At 46.2% G+C, this 14,760-nt stretch overlaps 1 protein-coding gene across 1 annotated transcript in view; it reads right to left on the reverse strand.

Moving 5' to 3' along the window:
- The window catches only part of LOC123354381 (tyrosine-protein phosphatase non-receptor type 11-like), an 87,482-nt gene that overhangs the window by 30,273 nt on the left and 42,449 nt on the right, over nucleotides 1-14,760 (reverse strand). Inside the window, exon 2 of the mRNA XM_044996392.1 lies at nucleotides 247-369. Coding sequence (XP_044852327.1) covers nucleotides 247-369 — 123 coding nt within the window. The remainder of the gene's footprint in view (nucleotides 1-246; nucleotides 370-14,760) is intronic.

A 14,760-nucleotide genomic window follows, 5' to 3' on the forward strand; every position in this document is an offset into this window, starting at 1 on the left:
TGTGCGCACAACCCCCTACGAGCCAAAGCTTGTGGAAGTCAGCGGAAAGACTCCCATTGACTTGAACAAGATTGGGATCAGGCCCATGTACCTGTATGCAGCAGGCAGCTGCCCCTCCCTCATTTGTATAAGTATTCGTCAGAGATTTGCCCACTTAATCAAGTGTCTGCAAGAGTGCATGCCTGAAAATTTAGGCGAATGCCTATAGCTGCCCCGGTGCAACACCCCCTGCCCCCATTTTCATACCTGACGGAGAGAGTGAAATCTCCTGGATTGCTTTTACTAGGCCGGGCCAGAAAACTCCCATGGACGCCTCTCGTCAGGAGCAACTTCTCTGCTTCTATTCCGTTGATGTTGGGGTGAAACCACCTACAACGAAAATGTGGGGTGTGAAAAGAAATATACATTAGGTACCATCCAGCCGTCAACATCTCCTCCACCCTGTTCATATTGGCTTCTGTTCACTGACTAGGCCAGGTGGGAGAACTGGGGACCCACTTGAAAGCGATGGGTCTTTCCATCCCCCCCAGTTACAATTCTCAAAGATACAAGCTTGCCCCCACCCCCCACTGTCCTAGGGCCCAAGAACCGTCCTTTGCAGACGTTTGCATTTCAACGGCTCTGCCCCAACCCTTCTCCCCCCGATTAGTTTGGGTGGGATCTCAGATCTTCAAGTGCTTAGAAGAGGACAGCAGGGTTCTGAAAATTTGGGGGTGGGGAGGCAATCACATACACATGCTCTACACAGGAGGTGGGCAAACTATGGCCAGCGGAACCATCCTGCCTGGCCCTTGCGTTCCCAGGCGGGGACGCTAGCCCCCGGCCGTCCCCCGTCCCTCGCGGCCTCAGCTCGCCGTGTCGCCAGCGTTCTGGGTGGTGGGGCTGCGAGCTCCTGCCGGGCAGCGCGGCTGCGAGAGCCACCAGCCTGCCCCAGTGCTCTAGACTGCGTGGCGGTGTGGCTGGCACCGGCTGGACAGCGCGGCTGCCAGTCCTGGTGCTCTAAGCGGCATGGTAAGGGTGCGGGGGAGGGGGGTTGGAAAAGGGGCAGGGAGTCCCAGGGGGAAGTCAGGGGACAAGGGGTGGTTGGATAGGCGTGGGAGTCCCGGGGGGTCTGTCAGGGGTGTGGATAGGGGTCAGGGCAGACAGGGGAAAGGGAGGTTAGAAGGGGGTGGGGTCCTGGTTAGGTGCTGGGGGTCCCAGGGACAAGGAGCAGGGGGAGGTTTGGGGGCCAGGCTGTTCGGGGAGGCACAACCACAGGCCAAAAAAGTTCACCCACCCTGCTCTATTCACTTACAGACCAAACAACAGCAAGTGAAAAAGTAAACCACACCTCCTATGCCACTGCCCCAGCAACAACAGGGGGTTTTCTTTAGCACCAAGGTGGTGTAAATGGCCGGGGAAATAACAGTTCTAGGTTGAGTCCTAACTCACGGGGGCCCTATGAAAGCAGTTAAGAAGCAGGCCAAAGATGGTTGCCGTAAGTCAGTTTGGCCCAACGTATGACAGGCCCGTTTGTGGTATTCATTTAAGGGTTTGTGTGGGTGTCTTAAGACGGGAAAAAAAAAAAAAAAAGGGGCGAAAAAACCAAAACCAAAATAGCACAAAAACACCAAAGCGCTAATGCTACCTCGTAGCCATGGATCCTAAGCGAGAAGCCAAAGATCAGACCTTCAGAGTTTTCTACTCTGATTCTGCTGCCAAAGTGGTAGTGGTCAGAGAGAGGGTCGGGCCCTCCCCATCTGGGTCTGCTGCCAGATCAGGGAAGGAGGAGAGGGGGCTCGCCTGTGATGTACTAAGGCTGCACAGAACCCTCATGAAAGGGGGGATTTTTAAAAGAAAAAAAGCTAGTGTTAACTAGGCCAATGAGTAGGGTCGCCCCCATCCATCCCTGTTCTGAGGGACCCGTCCCAGACGAAATGGCTCGGAGGTCCCAGTTGTTTGCACCCCAGATTCAGCAACCCTACCCATGAGCTTAGTCTAGGCCCTGGCCGGTGAGGCGCTGTGTTTAACAGCATTAACCACATGGTGGGTGGACACAAGTCATGTTTAGACCTGGGTTGGCCACAAGTTTTGTAGAGCTGCAGCGTGGCCAGTGCCCCGGAGAGAACCCAATTTTCCAGGTGACAATAACACACCCGTACCTAGAGAGAGTGTCAGACTAACTCAAGAGGCACAATTCTCATTACAGCTGCTGCAAGAGACTGAATAGGCCAAGGAGACAGAGCTACCCTTACACCACGAGGTGGTTCCTCCAGGAGAGGGCTGAGACACATTGGCAGGGCATTATGGGGAAAGCTTGTCCTGCCATTGCCTGTGTTAGGGAGCCACCGGGGGCCTAATTTTAACATCCCTTTTAAAGTGAGAGTGACCCATTGGCCAGCATGGGTCCCGCTATGCACAACCCACAGAGGATACGGGTCTGTTAAAGCAGCAACTCGGGAGCCTTGACCTTTAGCTCAAGCTATAGCGACTCAATTTCAGCTCTGGAGTTCCCTGGTTCAACCCCTGGGGTGTTAGCCAAGATGGCAGCCATCCCACGAGCATTGCTTTTAAAATTTTTTTTAAAAAAGCACGGAGACTATTAAAAACTAGCCGAGTCCTCAGCATCAGATTATAAAGAAAGCAGAGAACACAGCAGGACAAGGGATGCTGCTTTGAGTACTGTTCAGCAGTGCCACTGGTGTTAGTGTATGTAGATCACAGGGAGTACCAATGAAGAAAGGTTGGTAAAAAGGCGACTACTTACGCATAGGGGACAAGGTTTCATCATCAGTTAGATTATTTTAATTTCATCTCAGGTTCAGAGTGTCAAGTCATCTACTGACCTCAGTTCTCACAGTTTCAATCAGTACCAAAATCCCTCGATGGAACTACAAGACACTGGTGCTTTCCCCAGCCCAGCACAAGTTAAAGCCTTATCTACACTAGGGCAAAGATTTTTCCAGGAGTGACCATTTTTGGGTGCTCAGTTCGACACTCCTTAAATAGGGCTCGATTTTCTGAATGCACTGAACCTGTGTTCTGAAAAATGAGGCCCCTTTAAAAGCATCTCAAGTTGCACATCTAAAAACTGAAGCACCCAAAATCATTAGTCACTTTTTAATATTTTGATCTAGCGTATTCATACATATTAGTTAAAAGGTCTTAACTAGAAAGCTCTAATACACCTTTAAGCAGGTGAGCTGCTATAATACTCCTTGCATTCATCTTAAATGACAGCTAACTGCACAGTAATGTGAAGTGGTGTCCCTCAAGGGTTTGCGGTCACAGTAGACGACAAGAGCAAATACCGAGTTATGAACTGACCAGTCAATCATGCACCTCATTTGGAACCAGAAGTACACAATCAGGCAGCAGAGACAAATAAAAGCAAATACTATACGTTTAACACAGTACTGTGCTGTAAACTAGTAAAAAATAAAAGGAATTTAAAAAAAAAAAAGGATTTGACAAGTAAGGAAACTGGTTTACATTAAGATGGTTGAAAGCAGCATTTTTCTTCTGCATAGTAAGGTTTCCACACTGTATTAAGACAATGTTCAGTTGTAAACGTTTGAAAGAACCATAATGTTTTGTTCAGAGTTACGGACAACCTCCATTCCCGAGATGCTCATAACTCGGGAGTTCTACTGCACTGCACTCGGACTCCCCTTCCAGTGACAATGGACAATCTCGGAAGAGACCTCACTTGGGCGGAGAGATTTGCGCTACTACTCTAAACAAAGTGACTCCAAAACGCAAGACCTCATTCTCAAATCAACCCTGAGGGATAGCTCAGTGGTTTGAGCATTGGCCTGCTAAACCCAGGGTTGTGAGTTCAATCCTTGAGGAGGCCACTTAGGGATCTGGGGCAAAAATTGGTCCTGCTAGTGAAGGCAGGGGGCTGGACTAGATGACCTTTCAAGGTCCCTTCCAGCTCTAGGAGATTGGTACATCTCCTATTATTACCTTTAAAGGGAAATTGGGGTCTTCACAAGAAGAGCAAATCTGGGGACATTTAATAAGTTAGTTTATATGTAGGGCGCTAAGCCAGCTAAACCTCACAAGCCTCCTGTCTGGCAGGAAATCATCATCATCTCCATTTCACGGATGGGGAAAGTGAAGGACAGAGAAATGTCTTGCCCCTGCTTGTGTGTGCCCGCAAGAGACTCACACACGTGTCCACACAGAGAAAATTAAAATAAATTTAACATTTGCTCGACAATTAGGGCTATTTCCCCCATGACTGAAATGCTCTTTTCCAAAAGAGAGAAGGGGGGAGAGTTACATTGTAACTGGTCCAAACACACATGTTGAAAACAGGGAGTGGAGGCCAGAATCTGAACCATTTTAGAACCTCATACTTCTGAGACCGCAAGCAGCAACTCCCCTTTCATTATACTGCCATGTGCAGAAGCCAAATACTTAATAGTCTATAAAGCTACTACAGCCAGAAAAATAAACGGCTCTAATGGAGTTTAATGGAGCTCGGGGACAAGGCAAAGTTGTGAAATGTCATGGAGAGTGTTTTAGCTGAGTGCCTAATGACAAAGATGGGCTGGGAGCGTTGGGCATGATTTTTCTTCATGGAAGTGAACATAGTGAGATGATGTATATACACATACAGAGCATGAAAAGGTGGGAGTGGTCTTACCAACTCTGAGAGGCCAAGTAAGTTCCCCACCCCCCTCCAGTGGCACCTTAAAGACTAAACAGATTTATTTGGGCGTAAGCTTTCTGCAGAAGTGGGTTTTTTTAACCCACGAAAGCTTATGCCCAAAGAAATCTGTTAGTCTTTAAGGTGCCACCGGACTCCTTGTTGTTTTTGTGGCTACAGACTAACACGGCTACCCCCGATACTTGATACCTACAAAGGTCTCTGTAACCCACGATTAATAATTTAAATGCTAGCAGATTCTTGGCTAGAGCCATATTTTTGATGTCACAAACCAGGGCAGCTGTATTAAGGTGGTCACTGATGGCAGGAGGAACAGAGATGCTGGGGGAGCCTGTTGAGTTAAGGGTGGGAAGGGGTCTCACTATTGTTATGGGGGAATGGCAGGATGGTGGCTCAGGGGCAGAGATGCCCAGTATCCTCCAGTTTTCCAGTCTCTTCCTCCACCCCGTATCTCCTTAGCTGTCCTGGGCCCATTGCAATACTTATTAGCATCTGTTTCTTTGGCTGATTCTCAGTGCACTATGGCAAAGGAATGTGGGCCTTTCACACGCAGCACCCCGACCCTTGCTCACCCAAAATTGGAACAAGGCCATCAGGAACGGAGGACAAGGTGGTGCCTCAGGGGGTCAGGTTTTGGGCTTGTCTCTCAAAAGCTAAGCAGAACCTAAAAGCCAAGATGTTTCCCTCATCACTCCTACTGCTTGGAAAGAAGTCAATGCAAACATCCATGCACACACCCCGCTGTGTTTAGTTAGCATGAAGCATGAAAACCTAGGTGGTCCTCATAAACAGAGGCAGGAAAGGCCAACTTCCGAGTTCAGTAGTGGAAGAATCTCTTCCAAACATTAGGTGGTTTACAGACCCTCACTGGGTGCTAAGAAAAAAAACAAAGCCTCCCCCACAGGTCTCTCCTTCTGAAGGCTACGTGCAAAAGGGAACGACTTGCTGAGAACTGCCTTGGGATAGTTCTCTGGCCCAGAAACGCAGCTAACTGCAGACTCGCAGCACGAAAGCGACTGTTTCAAGTACAGATGATTATCACAAGGGTATCCCCACTCAGTAGTTCCCTTTCCTAAATGCAAAATCTTTTTGAAGGACACTCTCTGCGCATGTATGAATAGCTGTGCAAAAACTGCGGGCTCACTGGTTCAGTTCCAATACACATTCCAAACCAAACCTTTGACAGGGCTGAAACAAATGCAGGTGACTTAATTCCCAGTTATCCACCCAATCTTTTGAGGGTTTTGGGGTTTTTTTTGGGCTTTTCTTTAATTTTCGGGTTCAAGGTTTACCCAAAAGGGAAGCTGCTCTTGCAATAACCTCTGCCCTGACAGGAAGCAAGAAGTATTTGAAAGAAATCTTGAAAGAAAGCTGCTTCTAGGGAGATCCCCAGCTTAATCTGACAACACCAGAAGTTACCGTGGTTTCTTTTTCCCAAAAATGACCCACTATTGGTGCAGGACTGGCTAGTGAACCTTGCATGCAGCCCGTGAGGGCTAAAAATGGGAAAAAGTTACAGCTTCCCAACAGAAGACATTTCCCTCTACAACTTGAGACAGTGGGTTTAAAAACAGAACAAAAGCTAATATAACTAAAAAAGTAATTAATTCAAGCCTTCTTTAATTAGGAATATAGATCTCTCTCTCTCTCTCTCTCACACACACACACACACACACACACACACACACACACACGATCCTCTGGGAAGGAAAGCGCAAGATGAAAGTATGACTAGGGTAACATTCTTCAAGTAGGTCCATTGTTTTAGTCAACATGAATTGCATAAGTGACCCACTGTAAAATAAAACATGCGGTGCAACTATTAAATTGTTTTTGCTTTTGTGGAACTGGGTCAGCCTTAAAAGACTTAGATCTCTGCCTTCATTTAAAGTAACAACCATCATTTTTGTATTTGGAGCTGAAATCTTCTCCAGACAAGTCTGCTTTTCTACAAAGAAATGGGAGATTTCCTCCATGGTTCTCTCGAACCAAAAAAAAATAATTTAAAATAAAAAAAAAAACACCAAGCACTTTTCAGGAACCCAAAGATCAACAATAGAAGCTGCCCCAGGAAATTTGTAAAACAAGACAAGTTAAACACAGCACAAGAGCCAGACTCACAGAAGGAAGTTACTCAGGCCTTTCTGGAGGGAAGGCGGCTATGAAAGCCCGATTCAGTCTGGACAGGAATTGACACAGTAATGCAGCGAGAGATGCTCTCTGTTTAAATGTAAAGCCAGGCTGACTAATGCTCCAGCCCTCAGTCAAAAGGAGAAAGAGGTTTGACAACCACAAAAAATGCCGGAAAGCCCTCTGTGAAAACCTGGAATGACTAACCACCTGGTGAACACCAGACAACCCACATGACATATGCAACACTTTCCCTTGAGGCAACACAGCTGAGTCTCAACTGCTCTTGTGATGTCAGGATCTTGCCATCTCTTCCTCCTCCACAGACTGTCTACACTAGCCTTTTTCCTGAGGTCTTGTTCGCACTCGGAACTAGCCCCAATTCAGCTAGCAGTGGACTGCCACCTATGTAGCTGCACACGAGCTAACCCTAAGTCTGGACAAGGGCTAACTGGAGCTTGCAACGACTGAACTAGTTAGGGCTTACCCCAGTTACAGGTAGGAGCAAGCCTTAAATTGGTGCAAACCCCAGGATTTACCCTACTCATAAATGAGGATAAACCCCAATTAGTTCAATTGCTTCAAACCCTGCCTTAGCCTCGTCTACACTAGAAATGCTACAGTGGCACCAATGCAGCGCTGCATTGAAGCCACTGAGGCCAGGTCTACACTACAAAGTTAGATTGACAGAAGCCACCTTTGTGCTGACCTAGTTGTGCACGTGTTTACACTTAAACGTGACTCCCACCGATGTAAGTTCTCCATTATACCAACATAGTAACGCATCTGCCTGAGTGGTGTCGCGCCTGGTCAATGCACTGAGGTTCACGCAGCATCAGTGCAGACACTGCATTATCTCTCTCGACCCTATCAGTCCTCCGGCAGCTGCACCATAATGCCCAACGCTGACTGCTATGGTCACAATTGTGAACTCCACTGCCTCAGGATGACAGAACCCCTCTCCTCCCCAGCCCCATATCGCAAAGACTAGTTCTCCCCCTTTCCGAGACACCCAGTGCAGAACATTTCCTGCAGCCCTAGTGATGGGAAAGCAGAAGTGTTAAGATTAAGCCTGCCCAGAACAAAAGAATAATGAAATTGCTCAGAAGGGAAATCTCCCAGCTACATATGCTGACTCAGCCATGCATGCACATAGCCCTCCCTTGCACACACAACCCTCCCTCAATGCACCAGTCAGAACATCTACCCCCATGACAGCTAGGATCACAAGCAGAAAGCTGGTCGTCATTGATAAGGAGTTGAGGAAGAAGCATCGTGTTCTTTGCTTCATGCTCATGAGATTCACCACAATGCATAGGAACCAGCACATGGCGTATGCCCCACTTAAGCCCTCGAGTTGAAGCCTGAAGATAGGCTGCCACTTGGCTGAATTCGAATGACAGTTTCAGGAAGTTATGGAGGGGCCAGACAAAGGTGGGGTGGGGAGAAGAGATCAAAAGTCAGACTTAATTTCTACTACTAGATGTTGAAATTCAAGACATTAACACTCTATAATCGTTAAAACACAAGTTGTCTATTTGGACATGTGATGTTGACAATATGAATATCCTTAAAATCAAACTAAGTTCTCAAACAGCTTTTTGTTATTTTTTAATCTTTGCCCATCTGTAAATTTCAACTATCGATGGAAATATTTTGTCAGCTAGTGTGTGGTGAAATCCAGGCTTACTGACATTTACCAGTAAAAATCTACTCCTTCCAAGCCTACCTACAGGGAAATTGGGGGTTGAACCTGAGCTGGTAACAAGTTAAAAGCAGAGTTGCCCTGTTTTCCACTGTTATTTTAACCTCAAGTCAGCTAACCTAAGTTAAAAACATACTTTTTCCCCCCAGCGAAGACATACGCTAAGTCTGGCGCTAACAAAAGACCAAAAAAATTACTTTTATTGAACTGTGTTGTGGCAATAATATACAAGTCATCTGGAGGGAGGAGAAAAAAAAAAAGTCAACCCTTGTTACAAAAGTTTTTTTAAAAGATTGACACCAGTCATAAAAACACCTCCCTGGCCATTTTCAAATTTCCTGAAACGAAATCATCAAAAACCACATCATCTCTAGTTTTCATCTCTATATTATTATAAATTGAGTGAATCTGGACATTGGCTCATCCCACAAAGTTCCAGGTCCAAAGAAACTTCACCCCAAAATAATTGAGGGGTGGGTGTTTGGTTTGGACCCTGCTTCTAAAAAACAATGCTGACATAGACAAAGCTTTTTTTTAAATAGCCCTGTGGAGGTCCGGAGACCATGCTGGAATAGCTGGATACTCTAAATGTTTTCCAAGAATAGATGTTATTTAAAAATCTATTTTGCAAAGAAAGGGCACTTGGAAAACAATATGTATCCAGGTTGAAGTCTTCAGTGCTGCTCAAAAGGGGTTTGGATGCCCATTTCCCATTAAAATAGGATTTAAAAATCCCACTCTTCTATTTTAACTTGCCTACAAATGGTGGCGTTTGCCGTTTTGGACCCAGGCCCTGAGAGGAACAAGGTGGGTGAGGGAACATTTTATTGGATCAACTTATTCTGGTGGAAGCAACAAGCTTTCAAGCTTCAATGAGCAGTTCCTCAGGTCCAGAGGAGATAACCAAAGCATCCAAGCTAAACACAAGGTGGGACAGATTGTTAGGCAGAAGGGATTCACACGTGCTGTAGGAGAGACCACTTACAATGAAGTGTGGAATTAAGGGTTAACAGGCAGGAGGGCATGTGTTACAAGTTGTAATGAGCCATAAAAACAGCAATCGCCCACTTCATTTCACCTCCTGGTTTTACCTCACGCTGCCTTGTCTCTCGCACAAGGCCAACACATGCCTTACGCTCTTAGAACAGAGCGTAAGAGGGACCTAAACTTTGTGTGCACCCCGAAAGACGTGATTTGCACCCAGATAAAAAGTTACACTGGGAGACCCAGAGGAAAGTGCTGTCTTGTTGGGCCTGCTCCTGTGAGGAACTCCGTGCATCCTGTAAAGGGCTGAGCACCTGCAGTTTCCGTTGACCTCAACTAGGCAACGAAGGCACTCTGTCACAGGGCTTGTCTACATCTGAAAGTGAACGTGGATTATGGTAGAGTGTGAGTTTAAAGCGCTATAGCTGTTCCTAATAACGCCACGTGGGGACACTGATTCCAGAACAAAAATGCCTTGTTCCCACTGGGTTAAGCTTAACGGGAACAAAGCACTCGTTAGGCAATTCTACGTATAGAAAAGCCTTTACGCCTTGTCTATGGAGAGACATTGCACCACTAGAGTCTTGTTTACATGCAAGTTAGGTCAACATCGCTATGTTAAAAAAAAAGCACACCCCGACCAAGGTAGCTATGCTGACCTAACCCCCAGTGCAGATGCAGCTATATTGACAGAAGAATGCTTCTGTCAACCTAGCTACCATTGCTCGGGGGGGCGGGGGGGAGCTCCTACACCAACAGAAAAACCCCCTTCCATCGGCGCAGGCTGCATCTACATTATGGGGTTATGCAACGCTGCTAAGATAACAGTCTCTGGAGCGCGCATATACTCTACAACCTTCCTTAGGTCTAGTGTCCCTCACCCACGTCGTCTTTTTCCCCTCCCATCAACTTTCCCTCAGGGCAGTACAGTGCCCAAAAGATCTGGTGTTTTCCAAATGAAAAAACAAACAAAATTAATACCCTGCAACTGCCCATTCCTGAAAAGCCACCGAGTTGCAAAGGGAAGAGCAGAGTGCAAGAAATCATTCAGGAACTGGCTAAAAGCCAAAGGCAGGAATGGAAGCATTGAGAACTCCTGTATTGCCAGCCCCAAACAGTCAAAGATTGTGAGTTGGGCCTAAAAATAAATAGAATCAATCACGAGGGTTTTTTTAAAAAATAAATGCTGGATTCTTTTTATTTCCTCTCTGTGTTTTGAGTCTTTAGGTCACATTTTCTATCTTTTTTCCACAACCACAAGGGCGTGAAACTCCCCCACCTCCCCACGCAATGAAAGCTGAGATTCTAAAGTAATTACTTGACTCCAGCAGCTGGGGCTTTAATATCAAATATTGCAAGACAAGGGATTAAAAAAAATCCCATCACGTCAGGAGGCAACACTGAACCACTAATCAGTGTGGGAGAACAAATAAGCAAGATGTTCGGGAAACAGAAGTCATCGCGAGTCCACAAGCAGAGCAGCACGGAGGTCGTGTGTCATAGTTTGGTGTTTAAGACCTCTTGCACAAAGATTTGTTGATACGGAGGTGGAAATAAGCAAGCAGTTTAATTCGGTATCGAGGGAGGCGTGGGATGTGTGGGCGTCACATTTGTTTTAGTATATTAAAGCTTAGTGTTTTAACAAAACTGTACAGTAAATGCTGCGTTTGCTTTCAGATGTTTCCATACATGTTGATTAGTTGTTTCTCTCTTAATAGCATGGTAATAGCGGTCCTACATAAAAGCATGCCTGCATATAAAACATTTCCTAAACCTGATAAGACAAGTCTGCCTCCTTTGCTCTTTCTAGACTTGTTCAATTTAAATCCCTGTCAAGAGAATAAATTATACCAACCCTAGGATAAAGGAAGTAAGTGTGTTAAATAAACACATCCAGCAAACAACATCAGTCTTACATATAGGTAAATATTTTCCATTTTCCCAAAGCAATCAACATCCAGACAGCTAACCATTCCATTGCTCACCACTTAAAGCACCCTTTAGGGAAAAAGTCTTACAGAACTGAACGGAAACAGAACATTTGGACTAAATTTTGAAACCAGCATCTACAGTTCTATAGCAGGGATAATGCTGCTTTATATTCCACAGGATTTGAAAGTCATTTCTATAGAACCCTGTTTGTTCTAGACATATCAATTCTATTGGGCTTTTCCATAAGGGATATATACGTATACGCAGAATAACGTATTACTTTAGGCTGGCAAGTTATGTACTCATTTGATTTCAACAAAGTCATAGGTATGCTTGGAAGGATTCGATTTTTATTGATAAATGTTGGCAACCATGGATTTCACAAACCAAGTGACATCAAGTGATACTCAAAATTTACAGATCGGTGGAATAAGCAAAATGTTGCTTGAGAACTTCTTAGACTATAATTGAAGGCTATTTACTTCGTACATTTAGACACACGATGCTGCCGATGTGTTTTAACGGTTATAAACCATTAACTGTTTGAATCTCAACTTCTGTCATTGAGCAATTATGGTCTGACCCCCACCTCTCTGCAGTCTGACACATGCGCGCGCACACACGCTTCCTGCAACTGTGGGAGTTTAAAAACAGTGAAAAGTCAGAAAAAAAAGCTTAAAAAAATCAATATTTTCCATCAAAGTTATTTAAAAGATTGAATTCTGCCAAGCCTAGTCCTAGAGACCAAGGCGCAAAGGGCACACCACCAGAGCAGCCCGTCCAACCGTCTGCGTATCACAGGCCACCGACACCCTCCAACACCCCCACACTAAATCCAACAACCAGCGTATTACAGCCCCCCAGAGACTAGACTATTATGTGCCGCGTGCAGAGACTAGGCAGGAGTGAGGTGCACCAATGCTTGAGGACCCCGGAAGTAGCTGACTATTTAGAAGGGTATAAACGCTCATGCTTCAGGGCAGAAGTCACTCTCATTAACTGGGTCAGGATGGAAATGTCCCTGGGGACAAGTTATCCCAAAACCGCTTACTACAGGGTTTCTTCCACCTTCCTCTGAAGCTGAAAGGACTAGCCATGGCTGGAGATGGGATACTAGTCTACCTGGGACCACAGGTCTGATCAGGTATGGCAATTCCTACATTTGCAGAAGCCAGTCGACGCTGGTACATTAGGGGGCTGCTGCAGATGCCCAGGTGTGCAGCACATATTTCCAACTGCTAGCTGCACCCTGTAACCAGCGGCAGACTTTCCATCAGCCCGGTGACAAGAACTGTACAGATATTTTCCATGTAGTTTTGAAGTAGCTGGTTAGAGTGTACACTCAAAAGGGACTTCCCCACAGAAACACTGCTCAGTTACATGATGAGTCACTCCTGGGCAAAACGCTTCATACTCCTCCCTCTCCTCCCTCCCCATCTATATATGGTCAAGAAAAGGTTGCGTTAAACCCTTCCCCGCTGCCAGGTCCACAATGCGCTTAGCAATAGTGGTGTCCAGCAGAACGGCCATTCGGATGAACGAGATAAAGGAGGTTAAAACAGAAGTATGATTTAGTCATAACAAGCATCAAATAGGACTCCTGCTTTTTCAATGCTATTTGCCTTTTGGTCGTTTAACAGCAGCTATCGGGTTCACTCCGGCACTATACATTTAAAGAAACAAATACTCGGCTTTTCTATAGCGCTTTTCATCAGTACATCTCAACATGCCTCTCAAAGGCGGTCAGTATCTTTATCCTCAGAGCCCTGCAAACCAACCCCAACCCGACTACAAGTGTCACGTCCAGGCTGGGTTGGCTTTCCTCCTCCAGCCAGCAGGCGTGGCTGCGGCTCCCACTCCTGTGAGCTGCCACCATCTCGCTGCGTGCGGTCCTGAATGAACGTGCCTGCTGAGGGATGGCAGCATCTCTCATCCCGCATGGGGCGTGGATGGCAGGAGGGGAGCACGCAGCCACCAGCCATGCCAACCCCGGGCGAGTAGAGAGACGACAGCGACAGTAGAGAGGAGGGGTCAGGCTAAAAAACTATTCAACCCTCCCAGGCTTGGGTCTGGGCTTAAAAAACAAACACAAAACACACAGGCCTGAGCAGACCACTTGTAAAATGAGGATTGATAGGGGAAACTGAGGCACGGAGGGGTGAAGCAACTTGCCCAAGGTCACCCAACAGGCCAGTGGCAGAGCTGGGAATAGTACCCAGGTCTCCTAAAACCCAGTAATCCAGTGCTCTATCCATCAGGCCATACTCCCTCCCCCTTGTTTCTAGAAGTGAATCGCATCCTTATCTTGGTGAAAAGAGGAGCTTACCCACCAATCAGTTCTCTGCTTCTAATAAACTCATTGCCGTGATAGCTGAGAATCATGTTCCACAAACTTAGCTGCCAGCCTTAGATTAGTCCCTTGGTGGGTTTCCTCTTTTTTTTTTTTTAAATCAGGTGCTCTCTGTTTCTTATTTATCATTTAATGTATTTTACGTGCTCCTGATCAAAGTCTAGTTGGGTGCCTAACTCCCTTAGGCTCCTTATTTTTGAAGGGGTGAACTGGGGAATGGAGAAGGGTAGGGTGTGTTCCTCAAACCCCTAGTTTGGCTCAGCACGGGGTGGGAAGCGGGAGGGTTTGGCTTTGAAAACTGTGCCAGAGCCTCTCAGATAAGCTGCACGTCAGCTGAAAAAAAGTCACCATCCTCCTCCTTCCCAGACAAGTCCCAGAGATACAGCCAAAAGTACAAGGAAAAGGTAAAGTGAGGGTAACATGCTGTATAAAGAACCCAACCCACTCATTTAGGGAAATCGAGACAACAAATAACTGAAAGGGGAGGTTGATCCCGAAGCCAGTGCCGTTCCTCTGGACTGACCGAGCATAACTGGAGCCTTGTCTGTTTGGGGGGGAGGTTTTCCACCATGGAGTTGCACTGCTGCAACTTATCCCAGTTTGAATCCAGGATAAGCCACTCCAGGTGCTCCCTTTAAAAAAAAAAAACAAAAACCAAAAAAAACCCAGTAGTGCAACACATCTACACTAGGTCTTTGCACGAGCGCAGTTATACCAATGCAAACATCACCAGGATGGAGAAGCCTTGAGAATCAAATTTGGTTCATAGTAAACAGCTTGCATAGATTTGGGCAGATTTTTCTCACACCCCCTCTGTAATTCGAGCATAGAAATGTTATGGACCGCTAATACAACTTGCACTCTTAAGTCACTGGGGCACATTTGAAAACCCCCACCCTTCGCATTACATGGAGTCACGGGAACTCAGCTCCCGACTAGTAATACCTCTCATTTCTCTAGCACCTTCCACAGAGGGCCTCAAAACGCTTTAGAGAATGTAGC

This window comes from Mauremys mutica, chromosome 21, assembly GCF_020497125.1.
Source record: "Mauremys mutica isolate MM-2020 ecotype Southern chromosome 21, ASM2049712v1, whole genome shotgun sequence".
NCBI classification, from domain to species: Eukaryota; Metazoa; Chordata; order Testudines; family Geoemydidae; genus Mauremys; species Mauremys mutica.